This window comes from Planococcus citri, chromosome 5, assembly GCF_950023065.1.
Source record: "Planococcus citri chromosome 5, ihPlaCitr1.1, whole genome shotgun sequence".
Taxonomy (NCBI): Eukaryota; Metazoa; Arthropoda; class Insecta; order Hemiptera; family Pseudococcidae; genus Planococcus; species Planococcus citri.
In genome coordinates this window covers 26,281,750-26,305,267 of record NC_088681.1, presented here as the reverse complement: position 1 = coordinate 26,305,267, position 23,518 = coordinate 26,281,750, and the positions used below count along the sequence as shown (strand labels likewise).

At 33.7% G+C, this 23,518-nt stretch overlaps 2 protein-coding genes across 4 annotated transcripts; one reads left to right on the top strand and one right to left on the bottom strand.

Annotated features, from left to right (window-relative positions):
• Window positions 1-1,499: 1,499 nt before the first annotated feature.
• Karl (lipocalin/cytosolic fatty acid-binding protein Karl) lies at window positions 1,500-6,743 on the top strand. Its single transcript, XM_065367089.1, has 3 exons — window positions 1,500-1,717; window positions 1,821-2,049; window positions 3,721-6,743. The coding sequence occupies exons 1-3, from the start codon at window positions 1,583-1,585 to the stop codon at window positions 4,050-4,052; spliced, it is 696 nt and encodes a 231-aa protein (XP_065223161.1). The 5' UTR covers window positions 1,500-1,582; the 3' UTR covers window positions 4,053-6,743.
• Window positions 6,061-23,228, bottom strand: Fmr1 (synaptic functional regulator FMR1). Of its 3 annotated transcripts, none has more exons than XM_065367082.1 (12): window positions 22,855-23,226; window positions 22,012-22,064; window positions 21,788-21,935; window positions 21,301-21,701; window positions 20,649-20,796; window positions 20,435-20,572; window positions 20,198-20,374; window positions 20,001-20,113; window positions 19,799-19,914; window positions 19,287-19,535; window positions 17,830-17,955; window positions 6,061-12,901 (listed from the first exon to the last, which is right to left on the bottom strand). In XM_065367082.1, exons 1-12 carry the CDS (start codon window positions 22,903-22,905, stop codon window positions 12,708-12,710), a joined length of 1,914 nt encoding a protein of 637 aa, XP_065223154.1. In that variant the 5' UTR covers window positions 22,906-23,226; the 3' UTR covers window positions 6,061-12,707. The 3 variants fall into 3 exon arrangements, with proteins under 3 accessions (XP_065223154.1, XP_065223155.1, XP_065223156.1); XM_065367083.1 differs by having other exon boundaries at window positions 20,198-20,341; window positions 22,855-23,219; XM_065367084.1 differs by lacking the exon at window positions 17,830-17,955 and having other exon boundaries at window positions 22,855-23,228.
• Between the last annotated feature and the right edge of the window lie 290 nt (window positions 23,229-23,518).

The window sequence follows — 23,518 nt, the reverse complement described above, 5'->3', positions numbered from 1 at the left end:
ACAATCGATACTTTTCAACTACGAGAAACCTAGAATTTTCAGCAATAGAGAAGACTTTTTGGGACAATCTTTGGGAAAAAATGAAACTTTTTAAACATTTCAGCGAAAAACAAAGAATTTTGACAGTTTTAAGTAACAAGCAAGACTGGACATTTTTGGGGGAAAACACGACTTTTTGGCAATTATTGGCTAAAAAAATGATAATTTTTCGCAATCTTTGTGGAATGGGAGACATTTTTTTGGTCAAAAAAGCGGAATTTTTAGGTAATTTTTAAAGAACTGATATAACTTGCTAAAAAATCTTGAAAATTATCCCCAAATTAACCACGTTTTGAACCGTCCGTAGTTATTTTCAATTAATCAGCCGATCAGTCTGAATTTTATCCAAAGTCGAAACTAAAAAAACGCAACTTTAACGTACGATGACCCAGATTTTATAATACCTCTACTTTCCACATACCCTTAACATATATATTAAAGTACACACGATCCTCAAAAACCAGTACTCCAGCAAGGCAATTCAACAGCTAACAAACAGATATATAGGTATAGGTACTAGGTACCTATAGAGTAGTAGGTACCACAAACAACGAAATACATCACATCTTCATATAACACAATTACCTATACGATTACCCGCACAACGACCAACCAAAAGTAGGACTAGTTTTTTTTCTTTTCCTGCTGCAGTACACATTTAATTCTCTCAATCTTTAATCAGTCTGCAAATACCGATGACTACAAAGTTCAAATACATAATACGCTGGAAGCCGCCGTCTATTTTTTGCAATGGTCAATTTGGCGCATTAACTGCAAACAGGACTTCCTGTCCGTATTTGGTACCAGTATTAACTAGTAATACTTGTTTAACACAACGAGAAAAAAAAAATGAACATTTCAATAGCCTTCAGCTAACACACGCCCATACTCGATCAATCGATATCGGTATTCGGTTTTTTTACTATTTTCAAAATGTATCTTTACGCGTATCATTCGACAGATTAGCCATTTCGGTCTCATTAAATAGCCCATATTTAAAAATGAAAGAAAAAAAACCAATGGTGACCGGTTCGCACCGTTCAGTTGTACGTTGCGAATTAAACACAACGGTGAAAAATTTTCCAAACTCAAAAAAAAAATCGGCTCGTAACCAAATTACTAACAACTTATAGTTAGGTACTATTGGACTGGATTCCTATCAGCTATCGTCGTACCTATTTTAATTATAGGGTGAAAATTGCGCATTTTGTAACGAATTTTTACAGTTTACTGTAAACTCGATCGATGTGTGAAGACTTTATACCTATATTAGACTTGTCAGCAGACCCTATAATTGTTCGGATAATATAAATTCTTCGTTTTAAATCAGTTCTCTGGTTAAAAAGTGATAAAATTTCTCCTTCTAGAGACCCAATATGTGCTCATGGCAGGAAATACTTTATCAATTATGTAAATAAGCGATAACCGCACTATAGCTACTGACAAGACAGATGAACAATAAAATGTCATTGACGATTATATTGTTTTTGTGACAACAATTGCAAGTTTTTGTTCGTTAGTTATTAGTAAAAAAAAATTAAACATGTGTGTAATTAAAATTGCGATTCTTTTGAGTACTATTTTAGTAGCTGGCACTTTTGGAGCTGGATTCCGAAGACGAATAGAGAAAGAGAAATGCCCCAAAGTGAATTTATTGAAATCGTTCGATTTTCAACAAGTGAGTTACGAATTATTCGATTGAAATTTTTTAATAGGTAGGGTAGGTAGGTAGGTAATAGTTATACCGAGCTATAGTAATAAATTCTCCATATTCTTTGAAGATGTTAGGATCTTGGTATGTGATCGAGTACTACGCAAGTTCCGAAGAATCACAAATATATAGATGCATGCGGACTGTGTTCTCTTTATCCGGCGATGACATAGAAATTTCTATGAATTTTACATACAGCTTCATTGATGATCCAGATAATGAACATTTATATGGAAACATCACGTGGAGAATACCGGATCTGAAACAACCATCTCACTGGGTACATGCGGAAGATACGTGTATGTTTTTTTTCCTCTTATTTTTCGTCATTTTGCGAGAGTAATTAGCGCAATATGTGTGACAAGTTTTTATCTTTATCGAGAACATTTTTTTTTTCAATTGTGTTAAGAAATATAAATAGAAAAATTAGTTCGGGAAAATAGTCTTCTGATTTGTATTGAAAAGGGTTGCTATGATGATGATGGATTGAATTGACCTGTTGTTTTTGGGGCAACATTATGAGCGATTTGAAATTGCTGGAGAAAAGTCTTATTTTTCAGGAGGCTCTTGATCAGCCCAAAAATTCGTGGTAATCAAATCGTAGGGTCGATTTTGGGGATTAGACGAAGTTTCGAGTCATTTGTAGCCAAGATTGAAGATTTTTGAACTTTTTTTTTAAATTTGAGATTTTTTTAATCTGAAAAAAAATGCAATAATCTCAACTCGTGCTTTGGATTTGCGATCAACTTGCCCTAATCGAATTCAGAATGTCGGATTTATGATAGGATTAAATTTTCAGCTGCCGAAGTTGATTACTACGTCTTCTGGAGTAATTTGAATTCGCTGGAGACTCTGTATAAGCTCTGCATCGACCCAAAAAAAAATCGGAAATCGATTCAGGAGGTTGTCTTCAGAGGAGTAGACAAAATTTTGAGTAATTTGTAGCGAAAATAGGCGATTTCTGAATTTTTTTAAACTTCAAGATCTTTCAACTGGTACAAAAAATAATAAAAATACTTGCTCTTTTCAACAAAATTTTGTCCCTTCCCCTTTAAAAATATTTTTCGTCCAGTTTTTTTCTCAGGCTCAGATACTTGAATGCGAGTAGTGCAATTGATTTTTGCATTTTTTAAATTCAATTTCGCAAAAGTTAGTCAACTTGATAGGAACACAACTAAAGTTTTTTCCTGGGGGGGGGGGAGCAGGTAAAAATTTTCCATAAGAAAACACATCAATTTTGTTGAATAAAATGACGAAAGTGAAATAGAATAGGTGTGAAATGACAATTTTACCAATTGATATGATTCGCATTAAGGCTTATAAGAAATTAGTATTTGTATTTTCCTATTTTTTAAAATTTATGAAAGCTTCAAAAATGGATTTTTTTGGATTAAAAAGAGATAGAAATCAACTCGAGGTCTGAAGCAAAGCGAAGGCAGAAGCTTTTAAAAATTTGTATTTTGAGACCAAAGTAAAAAACTAAAAAAAAATTCTATTTTCTAGCTCAAAATTTAAGAATTTGAATGATCGTATTTAAAAATTTCAATTTTGAAAATGAAAAGCAAACAGGCCCGAGCGAAGATAGCAAAAGCCAGTTTCGAGAAGTAGAAAACTAATGTTTTTTCAGGTGAAAAAAATTGTTTTTTTTTTGTAATATTTCCTATTTGAATAGGTACCTAATAGATTTTGTATATTAGAGTTCAGTCTCAATTTGAAGAAAAAAAACGAGAGCAAAAAATTTCAGAAATTTGTATTTTGGGAGGTAAAAACAATGTTTTTTGTGAGGAGTTTAATTTTTTGACAAAACAATTTTGGTAATTTGAATTTAGGTACTAAATTTAAAATCAAGTGCTTAGCTAAACTGATTTGTTGCCAAGAAGTTTTTTTTTCAAAATAAATCTCAGTTCAAAAAATATTTCCACTAGATACTCTAGAAATCGTACCTATTAATTTTATATTTTTATTTACAGACGAAGGTGTCTATAACACCTATCTTCTGGACATGGACGCGAGTGGAGATAATCCTTGGTCATTGCTGTTGCATTGTGCTGAAAAATCGGGCAGTACTCGCTACCTATCGAGTTTCGTACTCTCTCGCAAATCTACTCAGTCTCCGAATGTCATTTCTTTTCTACGAGACAAGCTTCCACGTTATGATATTGATCTTCAATTCATGTATCCCATGGATCAACACGATTGTTCAGCCGAGCACATCCCATTATTCTACCAAGCGATCAAAAATCAGTTGAAGCCACGTGTGGCTAGCAAACACCCTCTCAAACACCCAGAACACCACCAATAGTGCATTGTGCTGGTGCGTTATTAGGAAAAAGAATAAGGAAAAAGTTCTGATCTGAACGAGCTTTGGTAGGTAGGTAATAGGTATGTACTGGCTGGAGTCGCGTCATCGTACTCGTATTATTAAACATAAGTATACGTAAATAAAAAGTCCCCAGGAATCCGACCACTGGAATCCCTTTCTGGAGAAGTGGATTGAAATTGAAAAAAAGTAACCAGAACTGTCTGTAATTTGAATCAAATTGATTTAGGTACCTGGTCCAGAGGTCCATCGATAGGAAAAGAGTCGTTTTTTGCCAAAATAACAGAAAACTCCTTTTTGGACAAATTTCCAAGAAGTCTTGCTTTTTTAAAGCAAAAACACATTTTCTTTTTATCAAAATTTGAAAAAAAAAGCTTCCATCAAAATTATTGAAAAATCTTACTTTTTTGCCAAAAACATAAAAGTCCTTTTTTTAAATAAAAACTGTAAAAAAGCAACTATCTTCTGTCAAAATTACCTAAAAACACTGTTTTTTTTATAAAATTGCCAAAAAACATGTTCTAGTGAAAATTGTCAAAAAAAATTTTAATCAATATTTCCAGAAATTTTTGCTTTTTTGTCACCCAAAAATTCACTAAGTATGTACACATTTATGTCAAAATTACAAAAAAAAAACCGTGTTTCTTTTAATCAAAATTACTGAAAAAATTTACTTTTTTTGTCAAACTCAATAGAATTGCAAAAAATGTTCATTTTTCGTCAGAATTTTCTACAAGATTCGTTTTCTTGCAAAGTGCATAAAAAGAAAAATTTGTTTTTGGTCAATATTTTCGGACAGCTTTTTGTCAAAATTGCAAAAAGAAGTCAATTTTTACAAAAACTACCAAAAAATCTCACCTTATTTGCCAAAATTTAGAAAAATCTTACTTTTTTGTACAAACTGTAAAAAAGTCCCATTTTCGTCGAAATTTTCCAAAAGAAATTAAAATGGCTAGAAATTTATTTTTTTGCAAAAATTTTCTTTTCAGTCAAAAATGTCAAAATTTCCAGACAATTTTGCTTCTTTGTCACAAAAAATTATCATTCGTCAAAATTGCAAACAAAAATAAAATCAGGTTTATCTAATTAAAATGTCTTACTTTTTTTTGTCCAAATTGCAAAAAAAAACAACCTGATTTTAAATACTGTAAGAAAGACCCATTTTTTTGTAAAAATAGCCAAAAAAACTGTGATTTTTATCAAAAATTGCTAAAAGTCATATTTCTTGCCAAACTTGCGGTAAAACTCTTTTTGTTGGCCAATATTAATTCTACAAAGTCTTGCATTTTTGTTGCAAAAAATTTGCTTGTTTCGTCAGGAATTGCAAAATAAACTCAATTTTTTTTAAATACCTAACAAAAAATCTTCCTGTTTCATATTTTTTTCCTTACATGCTTTAAAAAGAATCCAATTTTTTGTCAAAAATTGCCAGAAACCATTTTTTTTTTTTTTTTTTTTTTTTTTTTTTAATAAAAATTCCCAGAAAAGGATTTTTGCTAAAACTGCTGAAATCTCATCATTTTTCATAAAATTTTCAGAAAACTTTGCTTTTTTGTGGTAGACATTCTTGCTTGTTAAAATTTCAAACAAAACTTCAGGTTCAATTAAAATAGGTACAAATAAATTTACTTTTTGCCCAAATTTTCAAAAAATCATATTTTTTGTAACATCGTAAAAAAAATAAATTTTTGTAAAAATGAAAAAAAATGGATTTTTGTAAAAATAAAAAACAATGGATTTTTGTTGAAAATTGCTACAAAACTTCTGTTTTTCAATCGCCGTTTCAGTTCGGCCAGAAGATGCAAAAAAATAACATCAAGAGGGACTCCCATCCCTCAAAAAGGGGGTTCTGGTGCTCGGATTCCTCGCGACTTCTATCTTACGTGTATAAAAATACGACCAAAATCAGAATTTTTCAAGCACTATGATGCTTTTTTATGTAACTCAATTATTTGTAGCACTGTCCCGCAGTAAGAATTAAAAACATCCGTATTTTATTACCTTTTATTGAATAAATTTTTACATTACATATTTATATTTATATAACAATTTAACATTACCTAGTATGTTCTCGAATCGTATTTTTTAATCTAAAACGAAAAAAAAAAAAAAAAAGGAAAAAAAAGGGTACAAAAAATAGTAAAAATTTAAATCTAAACATAATTGTTTTTCGTACAGTTTTTTACATAATGCTCCGCATTTACATGAGTACAAACTACAGTTTACTCTCGTAATGTTAATTTTTTAAATCAGTCTGAGGAAAAAGCCGGTCATCATAATGTAATATTGTCGCTTATTTTAGGATACCAGAATATAAGATGTTCGAAAGGACACAATCATTCGCATTTACGCTTATTTTAGGTCCGTTTCCATGACACGGAGCGCCGAGATGTTTATATTATAACCATCATCTCAACAAAAAAAATTTGCGCTATCTTGATAAGCGTCTCTAAATTGGTACAAAATCGTCACTAATCGGATGAGAAAAAACTACGTGAAAAAAAATATGTAGAAACAATGCCTGACTCGTGTTAAGGCGCTAGGTACATACGTTAAAAAAAATCATGTCGTAATTAGTAAATATACGTCAAGAAATTGAGTAAATTAAGTTTGTATCGATATTTGGAATACATACATGTCATCGTACAAAATAGTAAGGTGGATTCGGGTCAATGACATTTTTTTTTTCAACCGTACGATTTTCCACATACTTAATAATTAATTTTCCTTTAACCAGATACAACCGTCGTCGTCGTTTACATAGGTAGGTAATTTGTAAAAATTACGCGATACCTAATTAATTATTCTGCGCGGTAACCGGGCAAAGTGACCAAAGAACCTATGATGTTATTGGCATACGTGTGTAATGAAATTCGAATTTCGTACGTTAGAACATTTTTTGTGTTATAAATACGAGTACGTATCGTTCGCGATGCAGTCGTAGATCTTGACTGACTACTTTAGTAATGTTGAAAAATTTCCGAGAAATTAATCATTTAGATTATTAAATAGGTAAATAATAATGATAACAGCGATAAAAATAATGATAATAATAAATCTTAAAATATAGTACATTATTATGTAGCTGGATGCTGTGCTAAGACCAAAAAAAAAAATCATAAAATTCCAAACAAAATCGAGAAACCAAAGAGAAAAAAGAAGGAAAAAATCGAAGAAAAAGAAAAAACTACCCGTGGGTTTTCAATTTTTTCAATATCTTCTTTAACTTTGATAGAAATAGAAGCCAATAAGTAACGCCATTATTATTTATTAGTAACTAAATCGCAAAAATTTCTAAATTTTTAGATGTTAATTCTACCTACATTAATAACAATGGTCGGCTATGTACAGATCTTCGTTCGAGTGATCGGATGAAATCGCCTAGTTTCGGATAAGTACGATTAAAATCGGGTGTTTTCGGGGGAGTTCGGGTTAATTCGGATATTTTCGGGTAATTGAAGATATTTTCAAGCAATTAATAGTTTCTGAATTAATTATTGGAACGTTTTCGGATGAATTTGGATATTTTTGAATATACTTGAATATTTTAGGGTCACAAAGTTGTGCGTTTCCAATTAAATTAAGACTTGGAGATTTTCAAACTTTAGAAGTGGTTGTTCTTACTTCTTACAATAGATCTGATACTTCAGTAATCTTTTGTTAGGAAATTTACTGACAATACACAGACTTCTTGGATGGAATATTTTGATGGGGAAAAAAAAATTGTCACTGATGATTCTTTTTTGGTTTTTTTCCATATAAAATGATAAAATGAATGAAAAGTGGAAATCAAAATCAAGTCTCGAGGGACAAGAAACTGTTTCTTCGTCTCATTTTGTTCCAGGTTGAACTATGAAGATGGCACATTTTTGGAAAAAAATTTGAACTGTAGTTCGAGCTTCGAGACGTCGAGACATGATTTAAACTGCCCAAATGAGTAAACCACAAGAGTAACAAATGTATGAAAATATAAATTTTCAAAATAGGAATCTACATTTACATTCCTTACAGGTACATACTTAAAAAAATCACACCCAAGACCAGACCTTTGTTAAGCATCAGATAATGACTAATGAGAAAAATCGACAACGTTCGATTAATTCGGTAACAATCGCTTGAATTTATCAACAATTTATTAGAAAAAAGGAATTGAAAAATAATTCAATTGATGATCTGATTTTTCAAAAACAAATATTCAGAATAAAAAATACCTACAATTAATTTGAATGCAGATCAATGACAGGATATGATATACGAATTTTAAATTCGTCAATAATCGTTACAGATCGGCAATTTTCGAGCCAGTTCGTGAATTCGAACCAGTTCGTGAATATTCGGGGAAGATCGGCAATTATCGATTAAATTCGGTAATAATGAAACGAAAGAAAATTTACAAGAGCAGAATACAAGTTGTCTTATCAAACGACTATCCAACTTGAGCTTTTAGATAGTTCCACCACTTAAGGGAAACAGAGACCAGCTCGAACAAGCAGGGCTTTCAAGCCGAAACAAACCCGAAACCGAAACTGCTTGAAACCCGATTCAAATTACAACCCAAAATGAACCTAAATGAAACCCAACCCATTATATTATGTAGTTTGACAAAACCCAAAACCAAAATAAAACCCGAAATCAATATTGCTCTCAACTCAAAACTGGAACTGACACAGATTCAAATAATTTCGACCCTCGGGTTTTTGGAAAAAGTGATAAAAATGTTTTAAAGCAATTGGAAAACGCTGTTAAAAGCATCAAAATTCACTGAAAATCACAAAAAAAAATTATGAAATTTCCAGGAAATTAGTCTAAAAATCCATTTTAAAAACCAGGAGGAGCTAGAATTTTGTTGAAATGATGTGAATGGAAATTCAAACTGAAAGCATCAGAATCATTGAAAATTTTATGTAACTTTTCATTGAACCCGGCCTGAAACCGAAATTATTTTTCAAAAACCCGAAACAGCAGTATTTTGAGTGAACCTAAAAATAGATTTCAACTCCTTACAAAATCCAGACCCAAAACAATAAACCCAACTGAAACCCAAATCATTTTGGGTCAACGTCTCTACACACAAGGGAGTCCTATCTTGAAATCTGGCAAAAATTTCACAAATCAAATGAGGTAATAAATCAAAAAATTAAACCAAAATGAAAAATCACTCGTCTCCAAAATTGAGAGGGCTAAGAAGAAGAAGGAATTGTGGATTAAATATTGTAATTTATTAGCAGGTTCTGAATAACAGAATATCAAAATCAATCACAAAAAAATTAAACCAACAGGATGTCCATTGCATTGGCAAAATTTGTGCAATTTCTTTAGAGCAAAAAAAAAAACATATTAAACCATTGAAACGAATTTCATTTTTAGTTCCAACAAGAAAAGTGTTCAATTTTGGGGCAATTTTTCAATTTTTGCATTTTTGATGATTTCTTACCAGATTTGTAGATTTTTATCATCTTTTGAATTGCGTTTTGATCACTCAACTCTCGATTTTCATTTTTTTTTTAAATCAGCTTTTTAAACAAATAAACCGTGACCTAAACTAGTTCACGATTTTTTTCAGATCTCATCCTAAACCATTTTTTGAGAGGAGTAATTCTGCACGAATTCAACAAACCGCACAAAAAATTTACTAATATAGAATGTTTGAATAGGCCACCTCCTTGAACATTTAAAACCATTAAGTATTTACACCAATAATATTAATATAACCAAATCAAATCAAAATGGCATTCCAATCGCTTTTCAAAAAAGGGCACAGTGATTTCATCCGACACACCGACGACCAACTTGACATCACAACTCATTCTCTCGTTTATCTTAAACTCTAGTATAAATTATATCCCTGAATACTCAGTGACCAAGAGTGTAAAATTGTATCTAATTTACATGCATAATCCACGTCACTATAGGCACAAGCACGATTCAAACCCTCATGAAAAAAATTTCGTACGACAAATTTCACAGTAAAAAAAAATCGAGATCACACGACTATTATTTTTCTTGGCAAGAACACAAGAGGAAATTTGAACACGCCGATGAATCGTGCAATGCCCAAGACAGTGGGAAAAATTCCAAATTTAAGTGTTTGTAAAATCAAATAATTTTCGTATTACTACAAAAAAACAAAATCTTTCGCCAAATTAAAAAAAAGAAAAGAAAAAAATTCAATACCCCGAAATAATACCTGAAACAATCGACCTATAAACTTCGCATTAATTTCCATATTACCTATTTTACACAATGCTACATAAACTTAAAACTTATAAAGAGAGAAAAAAATCAAGAGGAAAAAAAAGACGTAAACGTACAAATCAATCGAAAAAAAAATCCTAATAAAATTACGTATAATTCATATATCGTGAAGTAAATATTAATACGTTAAATAAGAGAATTTCACAAATTCTTAATCAATAATAAACGCATTAGTATATAATAAATATACTGTCTCGAATAAATATAGTAACATCCATCCTTTTTTAAATACGAGTTATCACCAAGTTACATACCGAAGCTTCATTACTCGCTTCGGTAATTCATTTCGTTCTTTACTAAGAAATTGCGTTGTTTTTTTAAGTACAATTTTACAATAAGAAAAAAATTCTCAAGTCTTCCATTGTTAGGTGAAAATAATCCTCATTCAAGTTGGTTATACCGTCCGTTCGAGATATTTCGAATGATTTCGTTATTACAGATCAATCTCGTCGTATATATTGTATATAATGCCTGATCTAAATAACCGCAGCTCGAGTTCGAATCGTATCGAAAGTCCGAAATAATACTAATTTTTCAATCCTACCGAAACCCCCAAGTCGATACTTCAGCCATTAGCCTCGCAGACACCATTACCTAAGTCTTCTCAACGCCACAAGTAAAAAAAAAAAGAAAAAAAGAAAAATCCCCTCGACAGTTCAAACTCAACCGAGTATTTTGAGATCAAACACACATGACGTTGACGAAAAGTAGAAAAAGATACGTTGTTATTATTTTGAGGAGAAAAAGAACCCTCGACAAACGGCGGCCATTTCAACATCTTCTCGTCTCATCAAGCTCGTACATACTGGTGTCAATTTTCCGCGATTAAGCTCTTCCAAGACGAAGGTAAAAATACGCTTTTAATTCGACATATACTTCGGGAGAAGAAGGAGGACACACAAACACACACACATACAAACGAAAAAAGAAAAGTACAGGTAGTAGTAGTAGTAGTAAATATTAAAAGGCAATACAGCGAGATACGCGTACACACAACCATGAAAAAAAATCTACGTGCTCATTTGAGCTCGGGCACGTCTCAGATTAGAATTTGTACACGCGTCAATTCGGATACGACGTAAAATACATGATACATAAGTAAATATGAAAGTTGGCGATGCGTTACATTCAAAAGATCGAACGAAAAAAGGAAAAAAAAGTAGAACAAAAACAAATGCATACTTACGATTTAGGAAAGAAGGGGGGTAAAATTATAACGGTGAGCGAAAGAAACAAAATTATAAGATACAATTTACGCTATTTAAAAATCACAATCCAAAATTATATTAATTTGGAATAAACTGCGTTCATTTCTCTCTCTTTTTCTCGCTTTCAATATTCGCGCAAGAAAACGTGAAAATCAAAAAAAAAATCTAGTAAACCACAAAAAAAAGAACAGAAGTAGATTGCTATTAAATAATGGATGCATATTTAAAAACTACATAAATAAACCAACTATAAGTTAATAGAAATCAATTTTTTCGAAATTATTCGATTTCGATACTTCTCCATATTTTGCCTCTCAATTAAAAAAAAAAAAAAAAATAGAAAATAAATTAAAATACGATCATGCACGGATCAAAAAACCATAAATTTCAAGAACCCAGAATATTATAATACAAAACATGTGCTCGGGTAAAAAATCTCACCATACCCTATTTCTTTGAATAAACGTCACCGAAAATTTAATTTTAAAACAGTAAAATTATACTAGATATCATTTCGGATTTTTCCCTTCTCCCTCCCCCCTGCCATGCAACTTAAAAACACGGTTAAAAAATACTTCGATAACAACGACATCCTTCATGAAACAGTATCAGAATTCAATCAACGACAGTTCGGGAAACATGATCGAAATCAAAAATCAAAAATCAAAACCACAAAACAAAAGGATTGTTATGTAACTAGCGATTCGAATAAACGAACAAAAAAAATGCGTTTTTTAAACGCGTTGTTTAAAGCAAACCAATTGTAGTAGTATAACATAACAAAAAAAAAACACATTTTACTCGTTACGAAATAGTATAAGAAAAAGAAAAAAAAATTTAATAGGAAAATTAGGGTAATACATAAAATAACATCGAGAAAGAGAGAGAGAGAGAGACGTGAAATGAAGAAAGAAACAGAAGAGAAATACAAGAAAGAAAAGAAAAGGGGAGAAAACAGAAATTATCCGCGATCGAAAAAAAGAGAAAATAAGAAAGGAAAAAAAAACAAAAGAAGTAGTAGTAAGATAATAGTAATGTAGTTTAGGTGATAATAATGATGATAGGGACACCTTGTAAATTGTCCGTATTACGTAAGGCGAAAAAAATGCTTTTTAGAGTTGAATATATCGGGCGTAGTTGTATGTTGTAGTAAGATGAGCTGCTGATTGGTCGGCTAAGCCGAATTACCGTTCACCAAGGGTTGCTCGTTTTGTTTGTCATTTACGGCGGCCGATGCGACCGCGTTACGTTTAGACGATGATTTTTGGCTCTTGGAGCGTTGCTGACGCGGTCCGTCTGAGACGGCGTTTTCTTTAATGTTGTTCGGTACAGCGTTGTCGAGACCGTTGTTGGACGTGGAGTTAACTACTGCAAAACACAATCAAACGAATGCGAAACGTTAGCGTTTTTGTATTAATAAAATGAATCAAAATCCTAAATATAAGTCTACAATTCTATGTACATATGTAATTATTATCAGTAGGTAAATCCATCCAGAAGACGAAGAACAGAAAATACTAGCATAAGCACATTTCATATGAATTGAATTGAAAGATTCTATAGAATGCCTAATGTAATTAAAACCAAATGACACTAACTCGATTTCAATGAGCTCAATCCTACAGGGACTTCCTAAAACATTACTCAGGCTAGGAAAATTTTCACAATCTTGAAATTTTTTTGGCACACAATCCCTTCTCTCCTGTGAGTTTTCCCCAAGTCAAAATGATCCTACGAACTTTTAACAAGATCGAAGCGAAAATGTTTTAAAAACAATAAAATAACGACCAAAATTTGTTTTGAGACATTTCAAACCCTTTCTGTAAATAATCATAGTGCCTCATGTCCCACTAGCTTCATGTAATTTATTCCAATTTTTTAGTGAAAAAATTCCTTCAACTATGCAAATTTCCACTTTTTTCAAAGATTTTTAGAAACATACCCCTTGGCCCTCTCCTAAAATGTAGCCCTCTAAAACCAACGTTTTCTTTGAGGATTTTCAAGTAGGTATCTTTCCATTTTTTCAACATAGGGTTAAAGAAATTGATGCAGTAGGAAAATGTGCAAAAATTACAGAAATATCAATATTTTTAAAATTTTTTGGAGTCTTCAAAATTCTGTTGAAGGCTGCAGAACTACTTAAAACAATTCGAAACCGTTTCCAATCGATTCGGAGGGTCAAAAATAGGATACGAGCCAAATTACGGTTTTCTAAAGCAATTTGGAGAAATTTGGATTTTTTGCATTTTGAAAAGCCAAAATTTAATTTTCAAAAATTCACCACAAGTCAAAAAAATGCACGTTGGCCAGTGATGTATTTTTGTGCGCTCTATCGATTTAGGTATGGTAGCTTTGTCATACTTCCCTAATGAGAAAAAACTTCTCTCGACCCCCCCCCCCCCCTCTCCCATGGATCTAGATGGAAAATAGTCCAAAAGTTTAGCACGTAAAAAGCTGAAATTTTGATTAAGCAGGGTGTCTAGCAAAACTCCCAGACAAAAAATCATGACTTTTACATGATCTATTTTTCACATTTTTACCGCATGAAAATACACCCCCCCCCCCCAACTGCGAGAACTTTTTTTTCGATTTTTAGGCAAGTACATAGGTATTTTAGCTTTTCACTTTTCTGATTTTTTTTTCATTTTGCGGGCTTTTTAAAAAAATTTTGAATGTGTTTCTAGCAAAATTCATGACTTTTTCATGACTTTCATGACCGTTAGACACTCTGTTAAGGGAATTTTTGAGGGCACCAATCTGATTTTTGATGACCATTTGACCCAAGCCCAAAAGTAAATTCAAAGGAAGGGGGCGTGCAAAATTTCAAATTTAAATTTTCAAAAAATACAACATGGATAATGGATATCAAAGTCAAAGGTTTTCAAGGACGCTGAATTCATCTTTGAAGACTATTTGACATCAAACTCCAAAATGGGCTCCAAAGGGGAACGAAAATTTGAACACTTTGAATTTTGGAATTTCCCCCTCTCCATCTTTGCAGAGTAATGTTTCGTAAGAGGGGGAAAAAATCGAAATCAGCGTCCTCAAAAATCTTCGATTTGATACCAATATTGTATTTTCAAAACTTTTGGAATTCCCTCCTCCTCACCTTTGCAGGGTCATCTGGTCAAAGGGACAAATGGTTGATAAAATTGAAATCAGCTTCCTCAATAATAGTCGGGGCCCGCATAAGGATCAATTGCACCCCTCCCCCCCTCCCGATCCTCCAGGACAACCTTTTTCTTAAAAGGAAGTCCTAAGGAACATTTCTAGCCCTTGTCCTAAAAAAAAAGAGTAGCCCTCGCTTGTCAAAATTTCAAGAACTTGAGTACCTTTTTCGATTTTGGTTTTCCCAGACAGGCTGAACAGCTCACCGGGTCAAAGTTCAATAATGATGATGATGTGAATTTTTGAAAATCAAATTTAGGCCAAAAATGAGGAAAAAATCAAAATCTTACCAAATTGACCTAGAAAGCTGAAATTTGGAATATACCCTATATTCGACTTGTCAAATCGATTGGAAACTGTTTCAGACCGTTCAGAGTAGTTCTGGAGCCTCCAGCAGATTTTTGAAACTTGAAATTCCCAAAAAATTTCATCAAATAGAGTTGGAAAGACGAAATTATCTTTGCACACGAATTTTAACACCCTCTCGAGACAAACTTCAGGTGGGTTCAAGTTATTGTAGAGCCTCCAGTAATTTTTTTGAACGATTTCATGGCATTTTTAGGGAAATTGAAATTTCCAAAAAGTATCTGGAAGTTTGAAAACCACTTGAAACCACAGTGCAGTCGACTTCACATTGTATTGAAATCATTTTGCAGAGTTTCGGCTTGCTAACCTCATTTGATAAAATGTTGTGAAAATTTCAAGTTTCAAAAATCTACTGGAGACTCCAGTAATTTTCAAAAAAGTCGCTGGAGGCTCCAAAATGACTTGAACCCACCTGAAATCGTCTTCAGAGAATGTTAAAATTGGAGTGCAGAGTTTATATCAGCTTTCCATCTTTATTTGATGAAATTTTGGGGAAATTCAAGTTTCAGAAATCGACTGGAGGCTCCAGTAATTTTCAAAAACTCGCTGAAGGCTACAAAACGACTTGAAATTCACCAGCAGTCGACTACGTAGTGTCATGTGCTGAAATTGATTTGCAGAATGAATTTCGGCTTTCCAACTCCACTTGATGAAATTTTGAGGGAATTTCGAGTTTTAAAATTCTGCTGGAGGCTCCAAAACTGCTCAAAACGGGTTGAAACAGTTTTCAATCGATTTGGCGGGCCGAAAATAAGGTATATTCCAAATTTCAGCTTTCTAGGTCAATTTGGTAAAATTTTGATTTTTTCCCACATTTTGGCCATTTCAATTAATGTCAGAATTTTCCTAAAAAATCTCAAACGAAATCGAGAAACACTTTCCATGACACTTTAAATTTTTCTAACCATGGTGGGGAAGGGTACAAATAGGTCAAAAGTACTCGGAGAGCGGAATGAAATAGGGTCTTGTATAGGAACTCCGATCCAGAAATTGAAAATTTTCACTTTTTTTCCTTCAATTTTAAATGTTTTTCCAATTTTCAAGGGCTCGATACAGAATGATCAGTATTATTTTAGGTACAGGGGTAGGGGACGTTTTTTTCTTAAAGAAAGGCGTTATTTAAAAAAATTCTTATGCATAAATTAAACATTTTTGTTCATATTTTTTAACCGGGGGGGGGGGGGGGGGTTCTACGAAAATTCATCCTGCGAAATTCATCCCGCGAAATTCATCCTGTGAAAATTAATATTGTCGAAAATTCATACTGGGGAAAATTCATCCCGCGAAATTCATCCTGTGAAAATTAATATCGCCGAAAATTCATACTGGGGAAAATTAATATCGCGAAATTCATCCTGTGAAAATTAATATTGCCGAAAATTAATATCGCAAAATTAATACCTACGTGCTCAGGTATCAAGACTTATTCGTAGCTTTTATATTCTACTCGTAAATGAAGTGAATATCATACGCTAACATGTAGTTTTGTAGCTGATAGGTAGGGGTATGAGGTGGATGATTAGAGAATTCATGACCAGCATTTTGAATATTTCTTTTCATGTGCCTTATCTTCGGCAAACCGGCAACAGCACTTTGAGATGCATTTGTAATACAGTCGGATATGATTACTTGAGGGGCTATTCGAGCTTTACATTTGACTTTCTGGTATAATTCGCATTTCCAATAAGTGACACTAATTTCCCCCAGTATGAATTTTCGGAAATATTAATTTTCACAGGATGAATTTCGCGGGATGAATTTTCCCCAGTATGAATTTTCGGCAATATTAATTTTCACAGGATGAATTTCACGGGATGAATTTCGCGAAATGAATTTCGCAGGATGAATTTTCCGGTCACCGGGGGGGGGGGGGGGGGACTTCTTTGCCTGATTTTTAAAAATTGGAACTAAAATTTCGAGCCATTTTTGTTCATAAAAGAACAATATGTTTTAGAAGATGGGATCATTTCGTAATTTTTTAATTTGAAGGAAACTTTATTTCAGTTCTTCGAATAAAAGTTGAGTCTTTCAAATTTGTTTATTTTTTTCAACGATAGCCGAAAAAAAAACTACTTTTATTGGCATTTGCAAACAAAATGGTTTTCAAAATTTTAGAAAAACCAAAGCTCAAATGCAAGAACAAAACGCTCGCAAATTGAAAGGTACCCCAGTAATAGAGAACAGAGAGGGGTGTTTAGGTGGAAGCTTCATGAACACCTTCAAATATCGAAATGTTTTCAACAAGCCATCTTATTATAGGAATATGTACGTCTAGTCTACGTACGTACAATACCTGTACACCAATTACGAGACTACAAACCGTAACGCTAATTACATAGGTATACGTGTATCCTATAAGCTCGCAATAAAGCATCCTTGATTCGAGTAGATAGATATATAGATAGCTAGCTAGAGTAACTCATGTACAAGTTCACGTTTACACACATGTATGTACTTTACTATAGTATAAGAAGCGTGCGACAATGTGCAGAAGAAAAAAAAAGAGCTCGAGACTGATTAAAAATACGCAGACAACACAGACAGAGCGTATACTACAGACACGCGCTGTCTCAGGGTACACCCAGCAGCGCCCGGGTATCCGGCATTCGGCATCCGGCAGCGACGGTAGCATAATATCGACATCGACAGTCATGCAAAAGACAACGACGACGATAGACACCGAACTTGTCTTACTCTCGCTGTCACTATCAGAGGAGGGCATATGATCGCCTCGCTTTTACCTACTACACAGGTTCACTTACCTTCGTGCGGTTCGGCGGTACCATTTTTAATAACCTCAGCCGGCGAAGAGCTCGCTTGACGTACTCCCTTTCGTTTACGATTTTTATTTCGTCGCGTGCGCGTCCCTTCTACGCTTGAAATCGACTCTACAGAAAACGCAACAGAACAAAATAATCACCGTGTTTTATTAGACCATTCGAAGACTAGCAGTAGGTAGGTACGTAGTAGAAACAAAACAAACAAGAAAAAAAAACAAAACGTCCGATCCAGCCGGCGATCCCTTGTAAAATTTATTACAAGTCGGCGGAAATTTCGTTTCGAAAATAAAAATCACAACACGTTAAAACGCGGGTTTCGTTAACTCAAAAGTTCACCACCAGTTTATTTTTCTCAATCGACTCGAAAAATAAAAAAATTGTTAGAATTTCTCAGGCGTTAAAAAATGACGGAAAAAAAACATAACAACAATAACACAACGAAACACCCAATCGATCACGAAAACGATCCCTAAGATCATCGTACATCGTGAATGTAAAAATCTCCTGTTAATAAGCAAACTGGCGTCTTATTTTCGCGCAATTTCTTCATCGACTCGAAGAAACAAATTAATAAATTACACCGGAGTAATAAATACACGCTCTGGGGAATTGAGATTACGATTTGTTAGGCACGGGTACGATCATATAAGTGTCGATGAAATGGTCTCAGTACGGAGATTATTTGTTTCGTGAAGCTTTTCAGCACGAAAGCAACATGCGAAAGCCATCAAAAACACAAAAGCCCATAATACGTGTTAGAAAGTAAAATGTATAAGATATTTATGTACATGGAACAAAAGCTCATTTTCTCATTTTCAACCATCTAAAGCAGAAGAGAGTTTGAACAGAAAATGGCTAAAAAGAACAAAAAAATTACCAGACAGTATTCTGTTCAAACGAAACCAAATTTTTAAATTTATCAGAATTTAAAACCATCTTAGACATATTTTCTGGCTCCACTGGTTTTATAAATTTATTTTTGAGCCGAAAACTGAATTATTCCCAATTTGAAACTCAAAATCCATATCTACAATTTTTCATCCAACATTTTCAAAATTCAAATTTTCCTGTTGGCAGCAGTCACAAAGGAGGAAGAGGAAAGAAAATAATTTCCAGCTTGAAACCAATTTTTGACAGGGAAATTCCAGAAATTCTTTAATTAAATTTCAAAAATTAAAGTGATCTTATCGAAAAACCATCTTTCTTATTTTTAAATCCAAATTTATAACGATTGTTTTCACCCCCCCCCGCCCTTGGACAGCTGTGAGCTTTTTTCTACAAAGCACGGTAAAATTTCACTGTCCAAGCGAGCTAATATTCCATTTGTGATGTGCGATAACTAAATACCGGTAAAATAGTTTTTAAAAAAGCAAGCTCAATACACAAAACGACCCCAGATCCAGATACTGGTAGGTCGGACTAGCGGTAGGAACACCAACCTCTGTCTACGCTGTCGTGAGAATCCATTACGTTATCGTCGTCGTCGTTGAGGCGACGTCGATCGTCCATTCTGCGTTCTCGGCGAGGACCTCCTTGGGACGGGGGTACCCCTCTGGACGATCGGTTGTTTCTCATCGAGTAGCCGCCTTGAGATTGTCGCGATGAGTCACCGGTGCTGTTTCCTTGATAGCTCGATTGGCGCGGAGGTAATCTGTCGTCGGCGTTCTCGGGAGTCTGATGTCTTGAACCTGTTTCGGTGGTCGAATACAAATGAGAATTAGTTTACAGTCGAGTGTGAATCGGTAGAAGAGAAAAGAGCAACGAATTTACAACGTAGAAATATGAACACAAAAGCTTTTTCAAGTTTTGGTCAAAAAAAACAAAAAACAAAAACAGGAGACTGATTTCTTTTCAAAAAAAAAAAATAAATAAATAAAATAAACAAACAAAATAATCGACTGATCGATTTTATCAAATAATCAAATGCCAATACTTATTCGTCGATAATTACCTTGATTAAATCGTTCGTTTCGGTTACCTCTGCCGCCTCCTCTACCGCGGCCTCTCATACTGCCACCTCGTCCACGACCACCACCTTGTGAACTTTCCATATCTGAGTTATATCCACTGAAAAAGCATAACCACATGATCAATATAGAGATCGATAACCCTTCTGTAATACGTTACATTCGCGGAAGGATGAGCCAACTCACCGATCGTTTCTTCTCTGAGTGGGGAAAGTTTGCATTGATCCCATACTAGTGCCGTGCATACTTCTCAACTGCTGATCGATTTCGACTTTTTCTTGTCTTAATTTTTCAACTTCCTAAACACGCAGAAATCAAACCAATTACATCGAGTTGATGATCTTCGATCAAATGTAAACATAAACATGAGTTAAAAATCTTACTTTTAAATGGGCTAAATGATACTCGAGAAGAACTTTAGCATTCGATATACTTTCTACTGTGCCAACAAAAACGAAAGGAACTTGGCCCTCTTCTCGGTGAGTCGTCGGTTGAGGATCGTTGTCGCCTTCAATTTTAACACGTACCTGCGCCGACGAGAACAAAAAAAACGCATCGATCTAGACATCAATTTTGAACCTATTCGAGATATATGTTTTGATTCATGAAATAATACTCACAACGCCGCTTTTATCCACGATTTCTTGAATAATTCTACCATTTTTGCCTATAACTTTGCCGACAAGATCGCGAGGAACTTGAATTGATTCTTCACTATATTCCAAAATATTTCTAGCCTTTTTCACTGCTTCATCGGTCTGAAACGGAGACAAAAAACGTCGATTAAAATACGAGTCAATGCCATTCTCAAATTCGTTGTTTCGATCGACTTACTTCGCCATAAATTTTAAACGTGCACGAAGGTTCTTCTAATTCTATATTCGTAATACCTTCTACTTTTCTAGCTAATTGAATATTTGAACCGTGTGCTCCTATAGCTAAGCCCATTAAATCTTCGCGTACTTGAAATTCGTCGGAAAAGCTAAAAAAAATAAAACAAAAAATTAATACCAGTTAAATACGTGAGAAATCTTCGAGTGAGTTGAGCTTTGGAATTTAGTACGTGTTTTTGTTTGGTGTATTAGTCATTCGTAAGTGATAACGAAACGTAAGGTATTTCAAGATTTCGTGTTTAAAAAAACAGTCGAATATTTGAGAGAATTTTCAAAATACTACTAATTTCACAACCGTAATCAGTACTTTAAAAAATTCACTTTTTTTTGAAAAAAAATTTTCTCTGAAGCGTTAAAATTCTAAAAGAGGAATTATCAGAAAATCATTCCCTATCAATTAATTGCCAAGAAAAAACTACGGTATAATATTTCACGAAATAATAACGAAAGTCGCTATCAAACAAATTAGCTCGAAACGAAGTTGAAATAGTTTATCTCGTCTTTATCAAAATCATAACATAAACACAAAACGAACATAAAATCGCTTCATCATAATCGATGGTACAACTTTGTTCGACGATAAGGCAACTTACCCTCCTACATTTTGTAGTTTGGTGGATTCTAACTGTCTAACAGCCTCTTCGGTTCTTTTTAAAAGTAATATCTTTTGACTGAGATTACGGAAATGCATATCTTTCATCATGGTTGCTAGCTTCTGCGATTGATCGCATCTTGAAATTACAACTAGCTTGCCTTTATCTGCTAAATATCTACATATGGAGGCGTTAATCGCTTTTTGAAATTCTTTATGAGCACCGTCCAGTTTAGCGTGTTCTCTCAAATCATCAGGCACTTCGATTTCAAATTTAAAAAACGTATTACGATCTATCGTCGGATTTGAGTTTATGTGTCGTAAACGCTCTGGTGGTACAATTTCGGTATAAGTGTTTTCCCAGCCTACGTATTCGACGACGTGAAATTCACCTTTGATCATCTGCAATAAGAAAAATAGTACACGATAAATAAGCGACCGGTTCGAATGAAATCAATATTCGTAATTCTCTATCTCGATCAATTTACCTTAATAACTGCTTTCCACCAACCACAAGTATCTTGGTCGTTTGATTTGGAAAACACTTCAACTTCTTGGTGCTCGGAGAATTCACGATTGTTATTTCTCGATGGTAATTTGACTAAATTAAAGGCGAATTTGGACTCCGGTTGCCATCTAAGGGATTACATACGATCAGTATAATGGTCGTTATTAAATCAATCAATTATTAGCCCATGATGTAGTTACTTACTCGTTTTCGAACACTACTGAAACTTCATTATCAAAGACGTCGGTAACGAAAGCCTAAAAAATGAATAAATTATTAAAACATAATCGAAGCAAAATCTTTACATAGAGAAAGGATCATAGATGGGCCTAGGATCACGGCATGAGAAAAACAATATAGAGAACTTTCAGTAGAGTCAAAGTTCATGTTTTACAGTATACGTAATCGAGATTAATTCATAGGAAACACTTTCCATAACACGTCGTTCACTCCAATACAAAGAACGTATCAAACAAATGATTAAACCCAGCCGCAACGTCAACTCTTCAGATAATTCGATATCACACACGATTCATCTAAATACATCCGATAGTTAGACATCTCAACTCTTCAGGATTGGAAAACGCAATCAATTTTGAGAATTGATATTCGAATTTGGAAAGATTCTCAAACCCGACCAATCATCGGATTATATTTCAAGGAGTGGTTAAGCCGCCGAATTGACGAATTGATCGTACTAAATCGACCCATAAGAAGCGATTTCAAGAAGAGACACAAAGATCACTCAAAAGTCATGAAACGAAATGAACGGAGTCGTTGGCATCTGTGGGAGTTTCCAATCTGACGTTGTATTCGGCATTTGATCATGACTCGGTGAAAAATGTATACAAAGTGCAAGCTCGTATAAAATGGTATTATAGTATGCGATATCAAACGTGAACAAATAAACTGTTATATGATGCGGAGGGAACATGATAGGCCGCAAAAATAGCCGCAGATGGAATTCATGCGGCGGAATTCGATTTAAGGATAGTACAAAAACTAACAACTTACAACATACAGCGTTGGATTTATTTGATTACAAACCTTGTAAAGGGCTCCGTTTTCGCCGACTACCTCAACTTCCAAGTCGTCCATAATTGCAATACTTAAAAACTAACAAAGTGAATAAAACGAATTAATCACGCAAGAATCACCAATGAAAATAGTAGCGATCAAAAACAAGAAACTTTAATCCTTATTGGAGAAGTTCCACAAACGTGCTGATGAATTTACAATAACCATCGAGGTATAAAATGATGCTTCTAGCATAAAAATTCTTTCTGCTCGAATCCTACGTAACAACGTGACATAAACAAAGGGATGATTTCGATAGAAATTCTTTGTATTTCGTGCAAAAGGTGATTTTTTAATACGATTTTTGAGACGATTTTTAGCGTAGAAGAGTTCGTAAAAATTTATACTTTTCGAAAACTCGTAAAATTGCGAATAAAATTCGTTTCTTGTGAAATCTAACGCCGAAAAGTAGGTAATTAAAATTCATTCGAATTTGTGTACGATGCCTTGTTCTTTGCCTTCTTTGGTTTTTCAATCTTTCATTGAAAATCTGCGATTAGCGCTATCTTTTGGGAAAAATGTCAACTATAGGAGCGTTGAATGAACTTTAAATCACCAGGTTTTGTTTTTACTCTGTAAATTACCGGTATTTGAGCCTATTTACAGATTTACCACTTCGAAATTACCGTAAATA

Coding starts and splice junctions, on each gene's coding strand:
- Karl (XM_065367089.1), top strand. CDS start 1,583: ATGTGTGTAATTAAAATTGCGATTCTTTTGAGTACTATTTTAGTAGCT. Junction 1,718..1,820: donor AATCGTTCGATTTTCAACAA/GTGAGTTACGAA, acceptor TATTCTTTGAAG/ATGTTAGGATCTTGGTATGT. Junction 2,050..3,720: donor GGTACATGCGGAAGATACGT/GTATGTTTTTTT, acceptor TTTTATTTACAG/ACGAAGGTGTCTATAACACC.
- Fmr1 (XM_065367082.1), bottom strand. CDS start 22,905: ATGGACGACTTGGAAGTTGAGGTAGTCGGCGAAAACGGAGCCCTTTAC. Junction 21,936..22,011: donor TCAGTAGTGTTCGAAAACGA/GTAAGTAACTAC, acceptor GTAATCCCTTAG/ATGGCAACCGGAGTCCAAAT. Junction 19,536..19,798: donor AAACGAACGATTTAATCAAG/GTAATTATCGAC, acceptor CCACCGAAACAG/GTTCAAGACATCAGACTCCC.